The sequence below is a fragment of the Lissotriton vulgaris genome, chromosome 8, assembly GCF_964263255.1.
Source record: "Lissotriton vulgaris chromosome 8, aLisVul1.2, whole genome shotgun sequence".
Classification (NCBI taxonomy): domain Eukaryota; kingdom Metazoa; phylum Chordata; class Amphibia; order Caudata; family Salamandridae; genus Lissotriton; species Lissotriton vulgaris.
In genome coordinates, this window is record NC_141696.1 from 284,298,619 (window position 1) to 284,318,276 (window position 19,658).

Below are 19,658 nucleotides of genomic sequence, written 5' to 3' on the forward strand. Positions count from 1 at the left end.
TATGTTTGCATTGTCTCTGCGGGTACATCATCTTCTTTCTAGTTGTTCATAGCTGAGCTTAATTGTGCAGAGTTGTGGGGTGTACCAACTGTCTTGTTTGGTGGAATTGAGAGTTTTGGCTGATTTGATTGGGGCCACTCGGTCGGAGGTGTTGGTGATCCAGGTGTTGAAGTTCTCGACTGCCTGTTTCAGGTTTGTTATACCAGCGGGTTGAGTGGTTTTGAGGGAGTTGGTCCATTGGTTCTGTGCTATTTTACTCAAGCTGTGGAAGGAGGTTCTGGGAGGGATGGGGGTGGTGTGAGGTGGTCCTGCAATAGTTAAGTTTACCATCGCAGGACCACCTCACACCACCACATCGGTCCAGGTGAGTTCCATGGTATGGCTATATTTGACTCTGTTGCTGGACATCAAGATAGGGTCTAGTATATGTCCTGCTATGTGAGTGGGGTCTGTTACCAACTGGATGAGGCCAATACTGTCCATTTGTTCCAGAAGGGTGGTGGAGTTTGTGTCTGTGGGGACGTCCAGGTGGAAGTTGAGGTCTACGAGGAAGTGCAAGTGGGGCGATAAAGTTTGTGATTGTGTCGCAGAGGCCGGTTTGTGGTCCTTGCGGTCTATAGGCGAGGGTACCTTTGATGGTTGTTTTGTCATCTGTGTGGAGTTAGAAATTCAGGTGTTCCATGATCAGTGTGGTTTTGTCTTCAGTGGTGGTGCTGAGGATTGATACTCTGTGGTTGACAGCGATGCCACATCCGTGTTTGTGGGTGCAGTCCTAGAGTTTCATCTTGTAGCCGTTCGGCATCTCAGTGGCGCTGTTGGGGACCAACGTGGGGTTGGGCCCTGTTTCTGATGAAGTTCACATCAGGGGCGAGGGTGGAGATAGTGTCCCAGACTTTGGTGATACGTTGTTGATCAGGAGGCATCGGAGTGGCTCCAGGAGGTAGTCAGTCGGCAGGATGAGGGTGGCACGGGTTTCTGCAGGTGTTTCTAGTTTGCTGGTGAACTGACATCGGTGGCAGGTGAATAGTCCTGCTGTGGAGCGAGAAGGTGAGGCAGCAGTTGTTGCAGCGTCTGTGGTCCAAGGCTCGGAGATCTGCAGTAGAGTACCTGTGGGCGTATCGAGGACCAGGGTTCCTGGCTCTGGGCACTGTCCAGGTGCAGATGGGCTTGCCTTTGGCACGCGTCTGCTGTGCGTCTGCGCCGCATACTCCATCAAGTAGGTCCTGGGAGGGGAGCTGGGGAGCCGTGGTGGAAATCAGCACCTGAGTGGGGGAAAAAGGGCTGGCGGCATGAGCCCAAGGTGGAATTAAATCAACTGTCTGGCAGAAAAATAAAGAGACAGAACTGCGCTAACTAACAGGGAAAGCACAGGACTGACCTGCACAGGGTAGAACCTGTCCTAGCAGTCAACCAGGGAAGGGGTACGGACTACAGTGAGGGAGAGCTGGTAAAGACCTGCTTAATTGCGGGTTTATATAGCGCTAGGATCGACTCCCGGAGGAGTATCTCCGCGCTTCGACCGCTGGGGAACCCGTCCTGGCTCACCCTGAGAGATGGTCCCTAATGGGTATCTCTAAGGTGCGACCAAGCATCCCGGCGGTCTGGGGGGGCCGTTGTGAAGATGAGGCAAGCTAATGCCCAGAGTTGCCGAGTGTGGTCCCTGACTGGAGTAGGCACTGAGGCGAGAATTATCGAGCCCGCTGACCCTGGTCCACGACCCTGCCATGTCGGGAATCGAACCCTGGTCCCGGGCCGTCCTCTGCTTACGGGTCTGCCGCCTCTAACCAGTGAGCCACACCACTCCACTTAATGGACTGCGGTCTCCATTCAGTAGTCTCTGTGAGGGGCTTCAGAGGAGATGGGTGGCTGGAAGCGGGTGAAGGGAAGCAGCCACTAAGTGGGAAAAGAGCTGGCGGCAAGAGCTCAAGGAGGAATTTCATGAACTGTTTGGCAAAAAAAAATAAACAAAACTAATCTGGCCGACGGGGCAAGCACAGGACTGACCTGCACGGGGCAGGGTATTTACAACAAGGGGTGGTGAGGGACAGAGTCTCTGAATAAAGCAGAAAACTCTCACCCAGTCAAGAGATCAGGGCTAGATCCAACACCGTTTTTTAGCTCACTGCACCATCCCAGTTTCAGAACCTGGCTGTATGCAAATTAGTCTGTTCCTGTCCCAGTGCATGATGGGAACAGGGCAAACCGAACTACAAAAGCCAAGTCTTCCCTGACTGGAGTAGGCACTGAGGCGAGAATTATCGAGCCCGCTGACCCTGGTCCACGACCCTGCCATGTCGGGAATCGAACCCTGGTCTCGGGCCGTCCTCTGCTTACGGGTCTGCCGCCTCTAACCAGTGAGCCACACCACTCCACTTAATGGACTGCGGTCTCCATTCAGTAGGCTCTGTGAGGGGCTTCAGAGGAGATGGGTGGCTGGAAGCGGGTGAAGGGAAGCAGTCACTAAGTGGGAAAAGAGCTGGCGGCAAGAGCTCAAGGAGGAATTTCATGAACTGTTTGGCAAAAAAAAATAAACAAAACTAATCTGGCCGACGGGGCAAGCACAGGACTGACCTGCACGGGGCAGGGGCAGCCCTAGCAGTGGAGCAGGGAAGGGGTAATGGCTAGAGCGAGGGAGAGCTGGTAAGGACCCGATGGCAGGAAGCCAGCTATTCTAAGCCCATGCCCAGATACGGTCTCATGTAAGGTTGGGAAACATTTTGGAGGCATGTGGATAACTCCATCCCTATATTCAAATGGCAATTGTGAATATATGACAGAAGCATAAGCCCCTTTATATTTAATAACAACTTCTCCCGATGTCAAATGAATAGAACAGGCTTTTATGTCCATTAATTTGAAACCATAGTGGGATACAAAAAAAATGATAAGATGCAGAGGGGGCAAGGATCAAGCTTACAACTAAGCAGGTTTCTTCATGTTCTAGTACTGTATTTCTTTATCTTTTGACTACTAACAAATATATATATATCTATACTAATATAATAAAGAGAGCCCAAACCTTTGAGGCGGGTAATCTCAGGAACCACAGCACCAATCACAACACCCAATACAGCGTTGGAAAGGGCAGTTGCAGCAGAAGGACATAGGCTATGCAGACGCCCACCATATACATTTAAAAGGTAAAAGAACCATGCCAGCAAAGTAGTGCCTTGTGGCCCTAAACCCTAAAAATACCCCTGTACCCCAAAGCCCAAACCTAGCCCTGAACCCTAAAAATACCCCTGTACCCCAAAACCCAAACCAGACCTGAACCCTAAAAATACCCCTGTACCCCAAAACCCAAACTAGACCTGAACCCTAAAAATACCCCTGTACCCCAAAACCCATACCTATTCCTAAACCTATCCCTGTACCCCATAACCCAAAACTATATCTGAACCCTTAAAATACCCAAACACCCCAAAACATATACCTCAGTACCCCAAAACATATAACCCTATACCCATACTTACCTTATCCAAACATTTAAAAAAAACATGCTTTTACCATTCATGCATTTACAACGAATTTCGTTGTAAATGTATGCGTGGTAAAAGCATATAAAATGTAATGCCATGCGTTATAACGGCATTGCAGAGTCATGGTACTTTCGTTATGAAAGTATGCGGAATGATGGTATGCGGAAAGAAAGTTGCGGAATAATGGGTGTTTACCCTCCCCCGGTAAGTACATTGGTGGCACGGCGGCCCACATCTCCAGCAACATACTCCTATTTTTTCTTCACTGATTTGAAAAATGCACAGGTCTCTCTCATTGATGGCCAACACCGACATACACTTTTAGACACACTTTTAGACACACCTCCCGCCACAAGTTCGAGACTTGCGAACTTTAGAGCTGGGGAGCTACGTTCGAATCTCGGCATCAGCTCAACATCCTGTGATTCCAGGCAAATCGCTTTGTCTCCCCGTGCCTACCACAAATGAATGTGTTCTTCTGTAATGTAAATTGTTGCTCATGCCATGTTGTCGAGTTCTCGCTATATAATATTGCAAGGAAAAATAAAGTAGGGAAACTCTAGTTCGCACACTACTGAACGCGCACTCTTAAGGGCATCAACAGTGCACTGTGAATCGGAGCGTTTCACAGGCTTGTCACAGATAAGAAATGCTATAAAAACGAAATCCTACAAAACAAAATACTACTGGCCGGCAGCAATTCATACCCGGACAACTTCGGGACGGGCGGCTAGAGCGTGTATGTATGTATATATATTTATATATACACAGAACACTCATGAAGAGGCAAAAAGTAGAACATTTTAGAACATTCTTTAAATTTAAAGAATTTTAAAATTGTTGGCAAAAAATAAAGTTGGTATCCTTACTGATTCATGAGAGAATGTATGTGTAAATACACATACGTCCACATTTTAATGGGAAGGTTTTTTTCTAAAAATCAATTGGGGCGACCATTCATCCACAGTATATTCTTTTTCACTTCTCTCATGAATCAGTGAGGATACCAACTTAATTTTTTGCCAACAATTTTGAAATCCTTTACATTTAAAGAAGGTTCTAAAATGTCCTACTTTACTTTTTGCCTCTTTATTTAGACTACTTACTAATCTGCTACAGACGCCTAGTGGTCCCCAGACCACAGGTTAAGAACTGCTGTGGCAAGCGATTTGGCAGGGAAGATAAGCCTTGGACACCCATTTGTTCTGTCGCTGTGTATTAATGCATTTTAGAATTCACATAGTTAAAAAACAAAAGAACAACCACCAATAATCAAGCACTAGAACCTTTATCAAATGCATTTTTTTTCTTTAGGCTGCACAATATCAATAGAAAATTCGAACCTCATATTCTTCCATGTTCACTTCATTCGGCTTGATCAATTCAAGCTTGGCCTGGGCAACCTTCATTACATTACGGCACCTAAAGAAATAAAAATTACACTTTATGGAATAAATATTATATAAATAAATATATCTCAAATCATGAAGTCGAACCAACTACATTTCTATCCCATAAAATATCACCATGAGGATTTTTTTTTGTTACTAACACAAGCCACCTTTTTCAGATTAGATTCAGTAACAACTTGTCTTCTAATTAGCTAAATGGTAAATGTAAAGTTAAACCACAAACATCCGGTACGGAACTGAAAATCAGACAGCCTAGTCAACCTCAGCCCTATGTCCAATGCAATTCTTTGGTTCTTTTAAGGGTCCTCCTTGTTTAAGTAGGTACATCTCAAAGTAGTGCCAGAGTGCTTGATTGTAAACTAAATCCATGTAATGATGCTGGAGCCACACTAACACTTGCAATGGTCTGACCTTCCCTTAGTCAAGGAACAACATTGGACTAGAGGCACTATTCAAGGAATGCATTGGCTTGCTGTCCCAAAAAAGCCATGCACTGTGTTAGTATCTTAATGCATAAAGGGAGTGAATAAAATAATTAGAGCTACAAATCCAGAGGGATCTTCAAACCAGTTTGTTCATCTTGAAGTGTGATTTGCCGGTTTTCGAGCTGGAGGTTCCTGGGAGGGGATCATAAGGGGATTGGTTTCTACAAACAGGTCCTTGCCCCAAGCAAGAAGGATTTTAGAAAGGTATTTTTATTTTTATCTTGAACCCATCTGTAGCCAAAGGAGCGACTTAAGAATAAGTCTGTAGGTTCTTGATTCTTTATATGCAACCAGCATGTTTGTTTTGTCCTTGGTAGTTGCAAGATAAGCCACCGATTAATAACTTGCTTGCTCTACTCTAGCTGGTTTGAAGGAGGTTCTAGAGAAGTACTTCCAAACATAGGATCCATCAAAAGCGACTGAGTCACTAGTACACTGAGAGGGATGAATGGAAAGTTCAGAATCTAATTGTGTGCCCCAGATGTTGCATTACTTGAGAAAGGAGCTAGTATTTTTCAGCACCTAGAATTTCTACATTTGTTCCATTAACTCGGGGTTAACTTTTGTTTAACCAACAGAAAATGCAAAAAGCTGTAATATGCTAAACTGTCTCTCAAAACCCAGTTCTACTCAGGTTGATCTGGTAATCACATGAAAGCTGCGTACAGTGGATGGGGAGATCACCCTGGTTTTTATGGTCTTTTCAGGAGCATTTGTTATTGGGGGCCAAGTGTTGATTTTATTTATTGGGAGACCTAGCTCACCTTCAAGAGTGTAACACGGCAGATCATTAGTGGTTCGAGTGATGGCTTTATGGTGGGTGGGGGATGGGGTTTAAAAGTGGATGCACAGTGGTGAAGAAGTAAAAGTAGTTTACCTTTAGTTGCCTATATTTATGGGGATGCTAGATATTTGAGCAGATTCCCAACCTTATAAAGATCTTCCAGACACCAGAATGGATCCCAAAAAAATCACCAACCCACAAGCAACTTTTTTTCAATGGTTAGTACTACCTGCAGATTCCTTGACTTATGAACAGTACCCAAAGCAATACCCTCAGGAGGCAGGATTGAGTAGAACTAATTAATCAAGGAATAATGCTTAGCAAAATATTAGAGCACAACCAACCATTTGATGAGCAATTTTTGGCCAGTGGGATGCCCCTGGTGAGAGCAGAAAAATCTGACATTGCCCTCATGGGAGTGGGCACAAAAGCCAGCCAGAGGATCCTTCCTGGAAAGGCATAACACCTAAGCACTTAGTCAGCCCTTTACCCTTTTTGTCTCCAGAAAAGTCCATAAAGACCTGATCTTCTACTCTGGTCTGCGGTATGTGTTCGAGATGAGATTCATACCTTGGTCCAGTTTATGCAATCTCTCTTCTTTGGTAGGGTGAGGAGGATAATAGCCTGCGAGGAAGGAGAGCCCTTATCCATCCATACAGATCCAGGACACCGGATGTGAAAATCTGTACCCAAGATGTTAGGCTCGCTTAGTGGTAGAGCCCCTACATCCTCATGCATCACTAAAGAGCCCTCAAATGCCATCTAGCATGCAAGACCAGACGACCTAACAGGTGTATGACCAGGATCAGAGCCTGATTCAGAAACATTTGGAATCATATCCTGAACATCTTCTAACATGGAGGAGAAACTGCGCAACCTATGTGTAGTCAAGGTAGAACTTCTGGGTGTTGATGGTAAAGCCCAAGCTGTACAGGAGGGTCATGGTGCAATTAAGATCTCTTGAGACTTGTGAAGGAGATGCTGCAATCATTAGCCAGTCATCTAAGCATCGAAATACAGGGAGTACAGGTCTCCTGAATAAAGCCACCACCTCACCCAACACTTTGGTGAACATTCACGAAGCAGCAATCAGCAGACTCACAAACTGAAATTGCTGGGGCCCAAAGGTGAACTGGTGTGAACACCTGTGAGTTGTGAGGACTAGTAGAGGAATACAGGAATCCTAGATACTAGATATCCAGGGTAACTGACCAATTCCCAAAACTCAGGTTCAGCAGAACATAGCTCAAGGACAGTAAAAAGGTTTAAAAGATGTAGATCTACAAGGGGTCTTAGTCCTCCGTCTTTTTTTCGGATCCAAGAAGCAAAGGGAGTAAAATTTAGTGGCACTCGCCTTTAAGGGGGCCAATCGTATGGCCCCATTGTTAAACACAGCAAGATTCCTGGCGTCCCAGATCAAGGCTTGTAGTGGAGATCATGTTTTGACAGGACAGCGGTCCAGTGGGGAGGAGAAGGGAAGGGGCTAGCTTGCAGATAAGATTAAGCACTTACCAGTTCATTGTTATTCTTCTCAGCATCCCCCCATCCCAAAGGGAAGCTGCTGAGAGGAGGAGGACTGAAGAGATGTATTAAGGTGTCAAATCCAATGACAGAAAATGGCAGATACTGGAGCAGTTGCTATTGGTGAGATTAGAAAACCTAAGATCTAGCCATAAAGGAGCCATAAAGCCACCGGGGCAAAGAATGTGAGCAGAGATTCAGGCATATAGAACTGGCTGCAAGAGCACCTCATTCAATGGGAGCAAGCGTTCTTAAACTGCAGAGGACTTTGTAGAATTTCAGTGAGGATGTCAGACTTCATCTCAGCAATGGACAAGGACAATTTCACTGCTTCTGCCGTTTTTTGTACCTCAGAGGTAAAAGAGCAGTCTTCTTCTAAAGGAGGTCCAGAAGGATGATGAACATTTCCTTCTGTGAGATGTGTCAAGGCCACTAGTCTTTTATAAGCCTAGGTATAGAACAATCTCTACTGGGCAGTTCACTCATCCGAATTTCATGTGAATTTCATGTGAAATATACCTAGAAACAAGTCCATCTCTTGGCTCCTTGGAGGTAGGCTTCTAGTGGTTTGCTATCAAACTATCATAAAAAACTTTGGCCAGCAGGAATCTGGTCCACTGACTTTGAAGGTGGAAGTAGCTTAGAAATTGGATCACACAGCTGCGCCAATATTGGTGTTGTAGGAGGCCATGAAGGCGTGAGGGTCAGGGCCTTAGTAAACAGGGGTGTCCTTAGAAAAGGCACCAAGGCTGGAGTCTTTATGGGCGTTAGGGTAGAAGTGGATCAAGGTGAGAGCCCTCACAATTGTCAAACAGGCATTAAAGTACAAACCTTAAGGGAGTGGGCCATCCTGAAAACGTCCAACACGGCCTGATGAAAAAAGCCTTGACGTATAACGGGTTGGTAGTTGGAGCTGGAAACTCCGGCTTCGTCGCATACTGGAATCATCTTTGCTCATGAGGAAAAGACCAGCATTAGGAAATGGCATTAAATATCTAAACAGTTCCAGAAGTGCGACCATCTTCCCAAGGAACAACAGGATTACAGAAGGTTTTGAGTTTATTTTTACAAGAGGATCTCCGTGGGGGACCACTGCCTGTCAGAGGATTGACATGGAGTGGAAAGAAATTAGGATGAGGTATTTGTGAGGGTCTTAGCCAAAAACAGCTTGGTCTTCAGGTCTGTGATGGCTTTCCAGTGAATCGAACAAGAGTCGCAAGAAGAGGGGTCATAGTAGGATCTAACACACAAATGTTATGTGGATCTGACATGGACATCTTTTTGCCACATTTATTACAGGGTTTGAACCTATTGAACTTCTGCAGGGGCATTTGGCCTAGATTCCATCAATTTTCAAATGAATGTTTTCAGTTAAACACCAAGAAAAAATGGGGTGCCAAGAAACAGGAGAATCTGCTTGAAGAAGTATTCATGATAACAGACTTTTTTATGGGCTACAGGAGAAAGCAGATCTGTATTTGTTATACTACAAATATATGTTAGAGGATGCCTGAATTTTAAGAAATCTCATCTGTTTTTTAATTTCCCATGTTGGCCATCTGCTCAGCTTTTGCCTGGAATTCATTAAAGACTGCATGGTGAGTCGCTCACAAGAAGCACAATTTTATGTACTTTTCTGCTTTAAAAATAAATAAATAGGGGGGGCGTGGTTGAGCCCGACTGATATGGCCACGTGGTGAATGCGCTCCGATAACCATCTGCTATATCCCCATTAAATCCGGCACAATCCGTCTGAGAATAGAGCACCGAAAGGCAGGACCGACTGAAGAAATTGTGCAGAATTAAAGAAAGACCGGCCTAGCAGAACTTGCGGCGTTGTCGACAGAGGACGCAAGGGGAGCAGCCGCGACTCAACATGGCGCCGGGCGGAATCCCAGACTCTAGGCACGCTTGATGACCTACATCCCCCGAGCAACGGTGCAGCAGAGCCTTGGTGGACACAGGGAACAGCAACTGAGATACTGCGACGGCCTAGGCAGGTGTGTGCGGATATTGGTGCGACGATGGTGTGGCGGCCATAACGGCCCAGAGTTGTAGAAAGACAGGGTTGCGGCACTACCGGCAGAAGAGGCAAGGGCGGCAGCTGCGACTGTGGCTTAGAGCAGGAGCCCTGAGAGGCGGTACAGCAGGGCCTCGGCAGGCGCAGGAAACGGTGAATCCGACACGGTCAGCCCAAGCAAGTGCGCACTGGCATTTGCGTGTCTGCGATGGGACGGCGATACATACAGAGTGACTGTCAGCCAAGCCACGAATCCTACCACACGAAGCTGGAACCGCAATGAGACAGACTACACGGATACAGCGCCCCCTGGGCTCAGGGTGGTTTGTCTCTACGATGGGACGCAATAAAGGCCCGGGACAAACCAATCACATTGATAAGTATTTAGTGGCAGTGAGCCGCAACGGAGTGACTGAGGAGACTGCTCTTCCATAGGAGCACGGGGGGACAGGATCCAGATCCATCCCTCAAAGTCATTATGTGAGTGATTGCAGGCCTGAAGGGCACCCTCGAGCCAAAATTAGACTCAGTCATTGAAGAGGTAAATCTGCCCAGGGCAGACTTACGAAAACTGGGTGAAAAAGCGAACGCAGCTGAAAAATATCGAGATCTGCAAAGCAAGACTAAACGCCTTGAAGAACAGGTCACCACCCTTACTAAACAAAATGTGGACATCATGGTCCCGTCTAGAGGATCAGGAAGGCAGGGCGCAGCGCAGCAATATCGGATTTGCGGGAGTGCCAGAATGGGGGAGGGGGGAGAGACATCCAGAGGATCTCTTCGTGGAGCACCTGATCACCCACATCCTCAAGCCAATGAGACTCTCAAACTTCTTTACAGTGAAGTGCACGCATCTCGTGCTGGGCCAGCGCCCACGCCCTGGGGCACTTCCGAGTACTATAATGGCCCGTATCTTCAACTACCGCGATAGGGACGCTCTCCTAAGTGTGGCCCAGACTCAGGGAGATATTCAGTTTGAAAATGCCCCAATCTGATTTTTTCCAGACTTCACGCTACAGGTACCGCGCCAGAGAAGGGCATGTGACTCAGCTAAAAGGACCCTCAGAGAACGAAACTTGAAGTATATGATCATGTTCCCCGCAAAGCTTAAAGTGCTGGCTGATGAGAAGTCGCACTTTTCTGTTGAGGCGGTATGCGACTGGTTGGAGGGATGGCAGATCGCTGGGAGGAAAAAGAACCAAGCACAGTCACCAGTGCAAAAGGACCAAAGGCACAAGAGTCAGAGCCAGACAAAGACAACCAACTTGGTCCAGACAAGGGACATTGGGGATCCAGGGGGACCCATGAGGGGCTTGAGGTGCTGGATCCCTGAGCACTGAGTAGCCATGAGAGTAAGACTGAGAGTAAAGCCTGAGTTGACTAGATAATACACCTTTGCACGAAGCAGAGGGGGATGGTCTGTTTGAAGCGGCTTATCCCTAATGCAAATCCATAGCAGGTGCTTGAACAAGTGTAAGGGGGGACATTAATGGATCCGAACTGAGCTACGGCACTTCCAATCAGTTGGTGCTCGCTAACCCACTCATTTTTACGTTGACATGCAGTTCATACTTGGGCACTCTGCATGTTGGGCTGGTGGGGGTTTATAACTCACTTAGCAGGGATGCAGGGAGGGGAGTATATATTGTAAGTTTGTTTTTATTGTTTTTGAGGCTCATTGCTCCTATAATCAACAGAGTACACATGAAAGGTTCGGGGTCGGCACATGACGAACCAAAGGTCCACAGTGCAATAAGATATGCCTGAAACGAAAAGGTTAACAAATGAGGCCTGCATTTGGTCCTGGAGCGTAAACGGTCTTGGGAACAAGATCAAACGGACTCTGGCCAAGAGACACATATAAAGGGAAGTCACTATAAAGCCCTGGATCACTTTGTCTACAAACTAGTAGCCCATTCTGGGTACTCAGGTGGTTCTAGAAGGGTAGGGATCCTAGTGCACAACTCCTTCCCCCTAGCGATCCACATATTACTAAGGGACAATGCGGGCTGCGGGGTGGCCCTTGTGGGCAGCTGGAAGTGGAGACTCTTGACACGGTCTGCGTATGTTGCGCCCAGGTTACACTCGATCATGCTTCCCAAAATAGGCTTGTTGCTTCTTGAGCTCCCATTGGTAGTCCTTTTGATAGGGATAGACGCTAATGCAGTTAGTGATCAAGAGTTGGATTGGTTAAGTAATGCTGGGGAGCATCCCAGGGGACGGGTGCTGCCAGGCTTCCTCCTTGCTATGGGGCTGGCGGACATATGGAGGGCACATAACCAACAAGCCAAACAATTTGCATACTATTCGGCTCGCCACATGTCTTTCTCTAGAATAGACTACATACTCAGAGAACGACCAATTGGGGAGTTTTGAATGACCACTCCTTCTGGCGAGGGGTATATCGGATCATTCCCCTATCTGTGTCACCCTCAGGGGTCCAGAGACGAAAAGGACAGGATTCCTAAAGATAGACATTTGGTATCTCTTTAACCCTGATCTGAGGAAGAAACTTGACGAAGAAATGAAAACTGTACTTTACAGAAAATTAAGGAACTTTTGACTCCCAAGAATTGCTTTGGGAAGCATTTAAGCCAATATTGCGATGACAGGCACAGGTACTAATCGGGGGGGAAAAAGAAAGAAGAGGCCGCTGAGTTCCATAGGTTGGAGCAAGAAATAATAAAAATAGAGCAGGAAGAGATCGAGGGTGGTACCTCAGACATAGGGCAAAAATGAATGATACATCAACGTGAGCTGTGCGCGATGGCTGAGAACGAGGCACTGGCACCTGCACTGGCGACACAAAAGAGGATCTATGATATAGGGGATAAAGCTTCCAAGCTGTTAGTGTGGCCAGACAAACAAAATAAAGAAAGGTCCTGGGTAGTGGTAATCCGAGATGTAGATGGCACCAGTCAAGCCACACATGCCCAAATAGCAGAAGCTTTCCTGTCTTACTATGAGGCACTGTATGCACCCGTGAGTCTGAGATCTGCCCAATATTGCACCAAGTTTTTGGCCCATTTCCCACTCTCAACGCTCACCAAAGACATGAGTGATACTCTGGAGGCAGACTTATCCGAAGAGGAACTGGCCTTGGGATCCCTCCGATCTGGAAAATCTGCAGGCCATAACGGCCTCTCGGTCGAGTTGTTTAAGGGTATGGCTTCTAGAATCACTCGCCTCCTTGAGGAGGCCAGCGAATTGGGTACACTGCCTATAGACTAACGCGTAGCCACAATTGTGGTGATACAGAAAGCGGGAAAACCCCAAGAAAGTAGTAGTTCATACTGTCCAATCTCCCTCTTAAATGTTGAGGCAAAGGTACTCGCTAAGACTCTAGCCAACAGACTGATGGCAATCCTAAAGATTCATGTAGATCAGTCGGGCTTCATGCCACACAGGAGTACCCGCCACCACCTATGGCGACTCTATGGAGTCCTGCACATGACGGCCGCCCCTTCATCCCCACAATCGACATTGATGGCACTAGATGCCTCTATGGCTTTTGATAGTATAAAGTGGGAGGATCTATTCGCAGTCCTAGCTAAATTGGGCTTCGGCCCACAGTTTTGTAAATGGGTAAGACTTATATCATGACCCACTCGCACAAGTGAGGGTTAACGGGACGCTATCACGTCGGTTTGCGCTGGGGAGGGGAACCAGACAGGGCTCTCCCGTCACCACTATTGTTGCAATGGTGTTAGCGCCACTTGCACACTGGATTAGAAGAGACCCGATGATATGGGGTATTCAAGCACCAGGAGGGTGGGAGGAGCGCATATTTGTTTATGCTGATATACCTCTATATTCATCAAGAACCTATTTTTCCATCTCCCGGGTGCTACACATTTTTGGCTTTGCTATAAATTGGACTAAATCTATAGTTATGCCCCTCTCAGGACTTCCTCCGAGGGTGCCGTCCAGTTGTCGGGGCCCTGGTAGAAGAAGAGTTTAAGTATCTTTGTCTGTACATATTTCGAGAACCTCTGTCATTTTTACAAGAAAATCTTTATCCAGTACTGCAGAGATTTCAGCACTGGCGCATGCTGCCCCCGACGTTGATGGGAAGGCCGTCGCTATACAAAATGATGACCCTGCTGTGCATTCTTTATGTGTTACAGAACACTCCCTACCCGGTCCCGGACGTCTTCTTCAAGCAGATATCTCAGGAACTCCGCAACTTAATCTAGTATGGGAAGGGGGGGTGCGGGGGAACAGGACACACGTAGGATAGCGTTGAACAAGCTACCGAGAGGAGTCTATGATGGCAGTCTCGCGGACCCGGGCCTCACAGCTGATAGTTATCAATGAATTGTTATATACTAGAAGAAAGGAACCAGCCTATAGAATGGATAGGGAGGCCATGCCCAATGGGAACCATGAGGCCCTGCTTTATGCCCAGAGAAACACACAGGCTCTTCCGGCCCATACAGCTATGGTTCTACAGTGCTGGTTTGCAGCTCACAAATATCTAGGGAGGCATCGCCGTCTGACAGCGATGACACCATTGTGGGCGGGTGACATGCTGGGGGAGATGGCCGGTTTGGCGGCATTTACTAGATGGAGAGCCTTGCGTATCGACCATCTGTGCAACATATGGAGGGGAACGGCAGCACTATCTTTTGAGGACTACAAACCGAATTTCAGCTTACAACTGCCCAGGCCTTTCCCTATGTGCGGCTCATGCACACACTACAGACATATAAAACAAGGAGAGACCATCCTGGACTACTCTCCCCTAGAGGACCATCTGCTAGCAGATCCCATACTGTACAAGGCGTTTTTGACAATATATTAAAATTAATTTACAATACGCTTGATCGCCTGAAATTCCTGCTCGCAGCTTGGGAGACAGATGTGGGCACTCTTGAGGATGAAGAGTGCACCGATGCGTTGCAGGGGCCTAGAGAAAAACCGATCAGGTCTAGATTTAGGCTGATACAGCTTAGATACCTCTGCATATTACTATACAAATGGGGCGAAGTACAGTCAGCACACTGCGTAAGAGGATGCCAAGCTGAGGGATCATTCTTCCATAAACTTTGGGAATGCCCAGTGATTGCCAGGGAGTGGTGTCGTCAATGTCCAGGATAACAGGAGTAGAGGTACCTTTGGAGGCCAAGGGTCTCCTACTGATAATCAAGGGAGAGGAAGATTAGCCTAGTCATACAAGAACCTGGCTTGCCCTCTCCGCCGGTGTGGCAAAGCGTAACATAGCGCGTAGATAGGGTCATGCATCTCCCCAAGTGTGACCGAATGGGAGACTGATCTTCACTGGTGCTACCCGTTGAAAAAAGTAATTTATGATGGCAGGGGATGTAAGAAAAAATGCGACAAAATATGGTCCCCTGGGAGACATATAGAAACATAGGGGAGATGTCGCAAATATGCGAATAAGGGTAAACATGCGAGACTTGTGAATGAATGAGAGACAGAGTCTTAGGCGGTTTGATTAAATGTTAAGGATGTGATAACCTGACAAAACTGGGTTGTATTTTAAATGTTGTGCTGGCTATGATGAAACTTTATAGGTACCAATGTATCAAAACGGTCAATTATGTGTGCTTGTAATGCAATGTATGAGTTATCATGAGCATCTTTAATAAAAAGAGGTTTACAAAATATTTTTTTTATATAAATGACAGGACACACATTGTCTGTAAAAACAGAAAACCGGGAGCCTTATTTATAATGTATATGGCCCTCTACTGTCCACATTAAAGTTGTGAATCAACATGCATTAATGTGCACTATAAGCTAATGACAACTCTCCAGGGGCTGTATTACACTACGCGGCGCTGTTTCTTTGCTTAGCCGGGCACACTTTTCAAAAGGTGTGTCCTGTGTTAACAAGGAGAGAACCCTATTATATTTAATGTGCTGCCCCTACGGCAGCCGCAAAGTCGTGCTGCCCTGGGGGTAGTGCATTCAAGTGAAATACGGAGCAGCTTTGAAGCAGCTGCTTCACTGTGCAGGCGGCAACTTGCCTGCACTTTTAAGGAAAAATAGAGATCCTCCTGCAGGCGGGTGCAGTGCATGAGAATGATTGCACCCACCTGCAAGGGGATGTCGGGGGGGGGTAGGGTGAGGAAGGGGGGTTCTGTAGGACCCCCCCCTACAGAGGGCTGCTATCTAGGGGCGCTCTAACGGTGCCTCCCGACAGCTTCTTTGCCTCTACGTCCACATCCACGATACAGTGCAGGTGCAAAGGCAAAGGGATTCCCTCATTTGCATGGGGCCACGCATACAAATTGGGCAACAACCTCTGGTGATAGCGCTGGTGCTGTATGTGCACCAGTGCTATCTGGATTACAGAAAAGTCTGCACAAGCATCTGTGGCCCTTGAGTAATACCGAGCAGACCACATATCTGTTGCACCCCGGGGCACTTTCCATAATATGGCCACTGGTGGTCTAGAGTCAAGCTGCTCTTTAATAACTGCAACAAAATATCGATAAGAGCTTTTATTTAATCCCGCTAGTTTCATAACTGGGTATTTTGTCAAGCACTGTAAATAACCTTGCAGTAGCTTCAGGATATTTTGGGTGAGGGGGATCATACAAGATGGGAATGTTGAACAAGTTACTTACCTTCGGTAACGATATATCTGTAAGAAACATTAGTTAGTGTTAGATTCCTTACCTTAGAATATCCCCAGGCGTCAGTCTGGATCCGGAAACTTTTGCGTAGCAGTACCCCTGCGCGTCGGTAGGCGTCGTCTGCAGGCGTCCCCTGCGGCTCCGCGTCCGTCGTCGTGCGCCGTGATGACGTCGCTGGAGTACATAGACGCCGCCTCCGCGCGCTGACGTCAGTTCTTTGCACACAGCATTTCCGCGCCAGGAGACGCAGAGCCATGAGAGAACCAACACTGGTGCCATGTAAAAACTAGGGCCCTGAAAGGGATGACCTTAACCCTAGGTATCAGTTCCCAGAACGGGGAGGATGGGTGGGTTCGGTAAGGAATCTAACACTAACTAATGTTTCTTACAGATATATCGTTACCGAAGGTAAGTAACTTGTTCATCTGAAAGAAACACGTTAGTGTTAGATTCCTTACCTTAGAATACATACCCCAGCAATACCAACCCCGGTGGTGGGTCTGCGAACCAATACAACTACACCAGAAAGTCCTGGAGGACAGAACGGCCAAAGAAGCCATCCCTCCGGACTTGACTGTCCAGGCAGTAGTGCCTCGCGAAGGTGTGCAGCGAGGCCCACGTAGCCGCTTGGCAAATGTCCTGCAAGGGGACTCCCCGGCCCAGGGCAGTGGTAGCCGCCGTGGCCCGAGTGGAATGGGCCCTCAGCCCAACAGGAGGCTCCTTCCGAGCCAAAGAGTAGCACGCTTTGATGCAGAGGACGACCCATCGAGAGATGGTTCGTTTACAGACCGCCCGTCCCTTCTTCGCACCCACGTAGCCAACAAACAGTTGGTCATCCACCCGGAACTGGCGTGTGCGATCCATGTAAAATGAAAGCGCACGTTTTGGGTCCAGACGATGGAGCCGCTCTTCATCCTTTGAAGGATGCGGAGGCGGGAAGAAGGAAGGGAGGGTGATGGACTGCCCGATGTGAAAGGCCGAAACAACCTTGGGCAGGAAAGAAGGTCTAGTCCTCAGAACCACCTTATCAGGATGAATGGACAGGAAAGGAGGTTGGACAGAAAGAGCCTGGAGCTCACTCACTCTCCTGGCAGAGGTGATGGCAACCAGGAAAGCCGTCTTTAAGGTCAGGAGACGGAGAGGACAAGAATGAAGGGGCTCAAAGGGAGCACACATTAGAAAGGTCAGAACCAGGTTCAAATCCCACTGAGGCATCACAAACGGAACAGGTGGAAACATGTGAGTGATGCCTTTCAAGAATCGAGTTACAATCGGGGATTTGAACAAAGAAGGCTGATCAGGAAGCCTCAAAAAGGCTGAAAGGGCAGAAAGGTAGCCCTTGATAGTGCCCAGAGCAGAGCCCTGCTGGGCAAGAGAAAGAAGAAACAGAAGAACCTCCGAAAGAGGGGCAGAAAGAGGATCCACAGCCTTTGCTGTGCACCATGCCACAAATCTGTTCCACCGACAGGCGTATACCGACTTAGTGGAGGGACGCCTGGCTGCCAGAATAACATCACAGACTTCAGGAGGCAAGTCAAATGGCCTCAACTGCCGCCGCTCAATCTCCAAGCATGGAGGTGGAGACTGGACAGGTTCGGGTGGAGGACCGTCCCCTGCTGCTGCGACAGAAGGTCCTCCTGAAGGGGCAGGCGGATCGGGGGACCGACTGACATGCTGAGTAGCTCGGGATACCAATACCTTCGAGCCCAGTCCGGAGCCACAAGGATAACTTGGGCCCGGTCGCGCCTGATCTTCTTCAGCACTCTGGGCAGAAGTGGTATAGGCGGAAAGGCGTATAACAGACCGCAACTCCACTCGCGCCGAAAGGCGTCGCCGTGCGAGTGCCGTCTTGGAAACTCCAACGCGCAGAACTGATGACATTGCGCGTTCTCTTCGGTGGCGAATAGATCTAACCAAGGCTCTCCCCATTGCAGAAAGATGCCTTGCGCCACGTCCGAGTTCAGACGCCATTCGTGATCCATCGAGCACCGACGGCTGAGTTCGTCCGCCCTGGCGTTCAGAGAACCTGCCAGGTGTTGAACCGTCAGAGTCACGCCCTGACGTTCCAGCCATTGCCAGAGGCGCAGAGCCTCCTGGCAAAGGGTCCACGACCCCACACCGCCCTGTTTGTTGCAGTACCACATGGCGGTGGTGTTGTCGGTGAACACCTGCACCACACTCCCGTTGACAAAGGGGAGGAATGCCTTCAGTGCCAGACGAATCGCCCGCAGCTCCAACAGGTTGATATGGAGCCGGGACTCCGCCGGAGACCAGATGCCTCTGATCTCTGCCTCTCCCAAGTGGCCACCCCAGCCCTGGAGGGACGCGTCCGTCACGACAACGTGCTCCGGTTGGGGAAGAGAGAGGGACTTGCCCCTGACCCAATCGCGGTCCGTAAGCCACCACTGCAGTTGTCTCGCAGTGCCCTCCGAGATCAAGACGTGGTCGGACAAGTTGCCCTGATGCTGGGCCCACTGAAACTTCAGGTCCCACTGCAGAGCCCGCATCCGCCACCGAGCGTGATGCACCAGAAGGATGCAGGAAGCCATCAGTCCCAGCAGCCGCAGCGTCAACCTGACCGAAACCCGGGATAGCGGCTGAAAGATGGGAATCAAAGCCTGAATATCCCGAACCCGCCGTTCCGGAGGATAAACCCGAAACTGCGCGAGTCCAGAACCGCTCCGATGAAAAGGAGCTTTTGAGAGGGACACAGGTGTGATTTCGGCACATTGATGGAGAACCCCAGGTCGTGCAAGAGGTCTGCCGTCATCTGAAGGTGGTGGACGACTGTCTGGGGCGAGCCCGCCTTCAACAACCAGTCGTCTAGGTAGGGGAAGACTGAAACCCCCAACCTGCGCAGATGGGCTGCGACCACCGCCATCACCTTTGTGAACACCCGTGGGGCGCTGGTAAGGCCGAAGGGAAGCACGATAAACTGAAAATGCTCCTGGCCTACCGTGAACCGCAGGTAACGCCGGTGGGCCGGCAGGACGGGGATGTGAAAATAGGCGTCCTGCAAGTCCAACGCTACCATCCAGTCTTGTGGGTCTAGAGCAGCCAAGACCTGAGCTAACGTCAACATCTTGAACTTCTCCTTCCGGAGGAAGCCGTTGACGTTCCTTAGATCCAAGATAGGACGTAGGCCCCCCTTGTCCTTCTTGGGCACCAGAAAGTAGTGGGAATAACAACCACGCCCTACTTCTGGCCCAGGAACGCGCTCGATGGCCCCCTTGGCCAAGAGGGCCGTAACTTCCTCCTGCAGAAGTGTCAAGTGGTCCCCCGACACACGGTGGTTCTGCGGTGGCATGGCTGGAGGAGAGGTCTCGAAGGGGAGGGAGTAGCCCCTTCGGAC

At 48.5% G+C, this 19,658-nt stretch overlaps 1 protein-coding gene across 3 annotated transcripts in view; it reads right to left on the reverse strand.

Moving 5' to 3' along the window:
• Nucleotides 1-19,658, reverse strand: part of USP25 (ubiquitin specific peptidase 25) — a 469,204-nt gene that overhangs the window by 107,729 nt on the left and 341,817 nt on the right. For all 3 annotated transcript variants that reach the window (XM_086934051.1, XM_086934050.1, XM_086934049.1), the window contains one exon: nucleotides 4,823-4,901. In XM_086934051.1, coding sequence (XP_086790177.1) covers nucleotides 4,823-4,901 — 79 coding nt within the window. The remainder of the gene's footprint in view (nucleotides 1-4,822; nucleotides 4,902-19,658) is intronic.